The 6,000-nt window shown below is 37.6% G+C and overlaps 1 protein-coding gene across 1 annotated transcript in view; it reads left to right on the plus strand.

Moving 5' to 3' along the window:
• vstm2a (V-set and transmembrane domain containing 2A) overlaps nt 1-5,775 on the plus strand; it is a 59,008-nt gene extending 53,233 nt beyond the window's left edge. The window contains exon 5 of the mRNA XM_084398204.1: nt 818-5,775. Coding sequence (XP_084254330.1) covers nt 818-894 — 77 coding nt within the window. The 3' untranslated portion in view covers nt 895-5,775. The remainder of the gene's footprint in view (nt 1-817) is intronic.
• Nucleotides 5,776-6,000: the final 225 nt, after the last annotated feature.

Here is a 6,000-nt window from a genome sequence, read left to right on the forward strand (position 1 = left end):
TTTATTAATATTTAAAATTTAGAAGTTTTTAGACTTTTCATTTAAAATTATATTTCAAGTTGTAGTGATTTAGTTGTGTTTTTGCCATTGTTAGTAGCATATGTCTATATAGCTTTTATACTTTTTCAGTTTTAGCTTCAGTTGTTTTTAGAAGGCAACTAGATGGGAAAAAAAAGTTTAAGTTTCTTATATTTTGTTTTATTTCAGTTAAAGTTTTTCAAATGTTACCTTTCATGTAGTGTGTAATATCGCTGTTTGTGAATTGCAAAGTTTTAAAGGTCAAAGTGCACAACAAATAAAGTTATTGTCTCCTAAACAAAAGAAGCGATTCTGAACTGCTGAAACAAGTCATCAGCAATTGCAGTCTTACTTCCTGTTTGATACCCATGTAACAATGTAACACATTTGCATAATGCTAGCCTCTGGTCTTGGTTGGCTGAGCAGCGTCTCTTTGCCCTGCCCTCAAACACTGTAGTTTTATCTGAGACTGGAAGAGTTTGGTTTGTGTTGCTCATGTCGAGAAGATCGACCAATCACAACAGACTGGGCCGTCTGACCAATCAGAGCAGAGCAGCACTCAGAGAGGCGGGGTTTAGAGAGACTGAATCTTCAAACAAACCGTTTCAGACACTGTGAGAAAAGCGCTGATGCTGCAATGTATATTGTGAGAAAATGTAAATGTTTTTTGACCTTGGATGCATGTAAACGTATTGTAGGAGACTCTAAAATAAAATAGCATAATAGGGGCACTTTAATGTTTATCTTATTTCAAGTCACATTTTTTCATGGTTCAATGTCCTTTCTTCTTCCCCCACAGGTACGAGGATAGCCAAAAGTAATGGACTTGCTCTTCTTCTCCTCACGTCTGGCCTCATGAGGGAAGCGTGGCTATAGTTTCAAGACAGTGACTCTTTTTCCCAGAATCACTCTTATTTCAGAGCCAAAAGAAAATTTCCTGCTATTTGGATGGAGCGGACAGAACAGTCGTCCCTACCCTTACTTCAAACCACTGCACCCAATGTAGTCTAATGATCATCACCAGAAGCACTTTTCTTTAAAAAGCCTATAAGAGAAGGAAACTGCCATAGTGGACACGTGCTTCACGCTCCAAATCAAACAGAAGACAGACACACACACACACATACACACACACGGACACAGACTCTTATGGGATCTTGTGCCCCATATATATTTTTGGTTGGTTTTTGTTTACCTTTTATCTCCAGCTGTGAATTTAATACATTGCTCTGAAGAGTCTATATTTGTGTAACATATGAATATATGAACAGATATACAGTATATATATATATACAGTATTTGATTTCAAATTCCCTTGACTCTGTACAGCTGCCATTCATTCATATGCAAAAACAGCCTTGAAAACAAAAGTAATGGCTCCACGGCTTTAGTACATGTTGTGTTCTGGATCGCTAGTTGATGTGGTAAATCACAGTGTTTACGCTGCATTGAGCTGCAGTGAGCTTCATTAATGCAGATGTTCTTGCTTAAATATGTGCTTTTGATTTATTTTTGGCATAATAAATGTGAGTATATTCCTTTCGCCCCTCCGTCCTGTTAGTAGCGTTGTAAACTCACATGCCCTTCCATGTTCAGTTAGCATGTAGCATGTGAGCTTGGTAGTCTATGGCTGGAAACTAAATCACACACAATAGTGCCATTTAAAAGCATCGTTTCAGTGCGGGTGGGTTGAGAAGTTATTGTTTGTTTGGCTCTTACTTTTGTTGGAGAGTTGAGGGTCGGACAAATCGATCGAAATAAATGTTCTGAGCTTTCAACCTTCATATCACTAAAGGTGTTCCATGACCTTCAGTGCAACTGAATGTTGTGATTGTGTCCTCTAAACATCTCAAGTATGATTCACCTACGTTTAAGTGTCGAAGATGATTGCTTTTCACCTCTTGAAACAACTGTCAATTCTGCAGTGTTTACCATCTTCAAAATCACGTATCATGGATTTCCACTAAAGCGGACAAAATCAATAGCTGTTGACGATTGGTTTTCTCTTCCCCTCTCTTTATTTTAATTAAAAAAGGAATAGCTTAGTACTTTCTGGCTAACATAGAATGGTATATATATACATATATACGTGTGCATTTGTCCTTCCATTTTGGAAATGCAGATTGCACGTTCTATGAATTATCAAGAAGGAACCATTTTCCCTAAAGCAACAGGAGAGTCGGCTTTGCAGGACACTTTTAAAATGAGTGTTTTAGCCTTGTTCTTATGCCAAAGGCACTTATTCCAAACAAACATATACTCTAATTCATTTTATTCAGAGTCTGAACACAATATATCACTAAAACATCCTCTGATTCCCAGAAGCCGCATTAAAGGGGTCATGACATGGATTATTTTTTTTATTTTTTATTTTTAATTACTTTATTGACTTTGTTCCATGAGGTTCACTTGCATTGTTAATAAAGTTATTACGGTTTGTGATTCTGCTGCTGTCAGATCCAATACAGTCACTGCTTCATCTTTTAACAGAAGTTTCTTTGCAAACCGTCTATGACACTGTGCCTCAGTCAAATGCTCCGAACAAACATAATCCTCAGACGCGATCCGGGACACCATTAAAATAAACCATCGGCTTGTTTCCGACGCTGGGATCCTTCTGAAGTCTGTACAGAGACTCAAACCACCTTTTTAAACTGGACGATCAAAGCGTTCTTTCCTCTTCCCTTTGTCCTGTTGTCGACAGATGTCAGAAACTGAACACATCTGTATCAGTGTAGACAGCGTCAGTCAATATAATGGCTTCTGTTTGCTTTTGACGCGACGCACACATCCAGTGAAGGTAAAGTCAGCCGTTTAGCGACTGAACACCAGTGGGCGGGGCCTATGATGCGCTGATGTATAACTATTGGTTGATGTCTTGCTCTGGAGGCGGGCATATGCAAATGTATTTGCCCGTGTGACATCACAATTTCCTTAAAGCTGCAATTTGCAAGATTTGTTTTTATCATATTCACTATAACCGACACTATGCTCCGACAGAACAACGTAAATCAGCCAGTTTTAGAAAAAAACTGACTGTCAATCACAGTTCGAGCACACGCCACAGAGAGAGAGAGAGAGGCACGTTTTAGACAGCACTCGAACACCGAATTGATTCCTCTTTCGCATTTCCTTGCCCTTGAACGGACACGTAAACACAAAATTATGTCAAAATACCCGTCTCTGCAAGTGTTCTCTCGTATATGTCAACATAAGTGAACAGTGGAGAACATGTGTGTCAGTTTATTCGGTCTTAAAGTGACAGCAGCCTAATATTCCCTAATGTTGACTGTGTCATTAATGCTAATTAAACAACAAAATACAGCTTTAACAAAGATGAAAGTATATTTAATTTCTACAGTGAACAAATAGTGTTATTTTACATTTAGGCCTAATTATTAATTTCTCTACCTGAATACTACTGTTAGACTTATTTAGTATTCATCTCTGCTTGTAATTTGTGTATTTGTTTAGTAGTTTTTGCTGTGGTATCGAAGTACATGTCATGACCCCTTTAAAATGTCATCACCCGTGATGCTCTCATCACCATATTTTAAACGTGACAGTATTGGTTGGAAATAAGATGGTGACATTTAACCAACACTGTGTTATCAACAAGAACAAGACGTCCCTACAGGAATGTTTTGAAAAGAATCTGAAGCTGCGGTTGATGGATCTCATTCTGTTTGACATTCTGCTCATATATAGATGCCTTGAGGTGTTTTTATATCATTTAACCAAAGACTGCTGAGATGGGCACACTGCAGGACTGTTTACAAAATACATAAGACCCTCATGTATGCCAAATATATGCTCGGTTTTCGAGAACTCATTTTCTCACACATAGTGGAGCTGTGCGTAGTGTTTGTTCCTCAGTTTTGGCTTTCGGGGCAGTTGTATAGGGATTACACCGGGATTAAAACATAACAAAAGAGAATCTCCCAACAGCAAACACAAAAGCAACTTAAAATGCTGTTAACGTCAAGAAAGTCACATAAGGAAACGACCCCATAGCGATGTTTATCTTGCACCAGCAGAAATGTCGCTTCTCAGTTAAAACCTCTGCATAAACCTCCGTTACATATTTGATGCAAAATGTTTGTATTATGACTGTAGAAGTTTAGTTATAGGCATGTCGCAGTAGGTCGCAAGACACACGAATGTTCAAATGAGGGTGGTGTTTTAGGGACTTTATCAGTGAATAATGCCACAAAGTTAGTAGATACGATTTGAATAATAGTGCACGGCTAGAACGGGCTAATTCATGATGCATTGAAGGTGCTTTTGTTATTTTTGGAGCCACAGCTGAGAGAAGAAGCAAGAAAATAACATTTGTTAACAAATGGAATGTTTTTTTCATGGTTTGGGTTTCAGTTTTAGTTAACTATAAAAACGCTGATTTGACTCCCATGGAAATGGGAAACCAATTAGTAAATAATAAGGTAAATCATGAGAACTTTTTTTATTTCTTTGAATAATGAGACGGGTCATGCGATAGAAGGTTGTTCAGCAAGATTCTTGCCAAATTGTACTCTTCATAATTGGAAGACTAATCATAAAGCCAGCTGGAACCTCTAAATTCTCTCTAGATTTATGGGCATGTGTGACTTTGAGAGCAGCTGCTATAGACGGTAATGCACGGCGTAGGTTTGTTGATTTGAGTAGGTTGATCTACATAAAACTTTGTTCAATTTGTTAAAGGCGAAACTTTGTTAAGGCGGCACTTTAAATAGGGCACACAACGATGATGATCCACATTTGTGTGTGCTGTAAATAGGCAAAACAGCTAATCTAAATCCATCTGCAGCATTTTAACGCAGGACACCTGTGGTTAGCTATCACAACAACAAATCATTTAATTCAAAAGTTTTACATGAATATATTTGATGCCTTGTACAGCCTGTGGAAAAGTCACTGTAAACTAAAACAAGCCGCATGGTTTATTTCCATTCCTTATGTTTTTATTTTTTATTTTTTTTAACGCAGAAAGGAAAAGTTACATATGTGTACGATTACAATGCATTGAAAGGACAGAAATGTTTCTATGGGAAAGACTTTCCGTCAGCATACAAGCTTTGGGATGTTGGCTCAACTTTGGAAAAATGAACATCAGCAGTTGAATCTGACGAAACGGAGACTCTTTGCGTTCCCAAAACAATAACTGAAGATGAATCTCTGGATACGCTTATGATTAGACATGTTGATTTCTGCATGTGAAGAATCATTCGTTCGGAGAGAAGCCGTTCCATTCAAGAGAAAACCCAGGATTTGTATTTCAGAAAGATCTTCTTCAGATGTTTCGTCACATGGCAACACAGGGGATCAATGTATATATGGATCACCATCTTGTTTGAGTCATAATTAAATGTTCACTGGACTCTTTCAAATACATTATGTGATTTTCATTTTACTGTCTTGGCTGAGCAAAAGCTATGGTTTGTAATATAAGACAAAATTAGCCAAATTTTAATAAACTATCTTCATGGGCTGTCTACAGATAGATTTCTTTTATGAGATGTGCAGCATCATTTCCAGTATGTGGTGTATCGGTTTTCTTTAATAAGGAGCCACTTGTGTATCATCTGCAGATGTGCTTTAAAGGATCTGATGTTTGAAGAATGATTGATTGAGGATGAGAGGAAAGATATGACACGGTTCTGCATAAACCGCTCAAAGACATTTCTACACCAAGCTAATGAAACATCTCTAAAGCACTGCCTTCTTTTTATTATTCATTTTCCTCAAAAACAAGTACAAAACATAGAAAAGACAAATAAACTGGGGAAGCAGCCAATACGCCCCTCATATTCTTCTAAAAAACTTTTTAGAGTCGTGATTTGTGGTTTGTTTGGATGCCGTAAAGCGAGCTCGAGATTTTTATATTCTACCCATTTTATCTGGAATCCAATGAGAAGCTGCTTTATGAAAGTGAAGACCCTGCTGGAAATGAATTGTAGTCTTATATAAATCCCGAGAGCTCGT

Source organism: Rutilus rutilus (assembly GCF_951802725.1).
Source record: "Rutilus rutilus genome assembly, chromosome: 24".
Classification (NCBI taxonomy): domain Eukaryota; kingdom Metazoa; phylum Chordata; class Actinopteri; order Cypriniformes; family Leuciscidae; genus Rutilus; species Rutilus rutilus.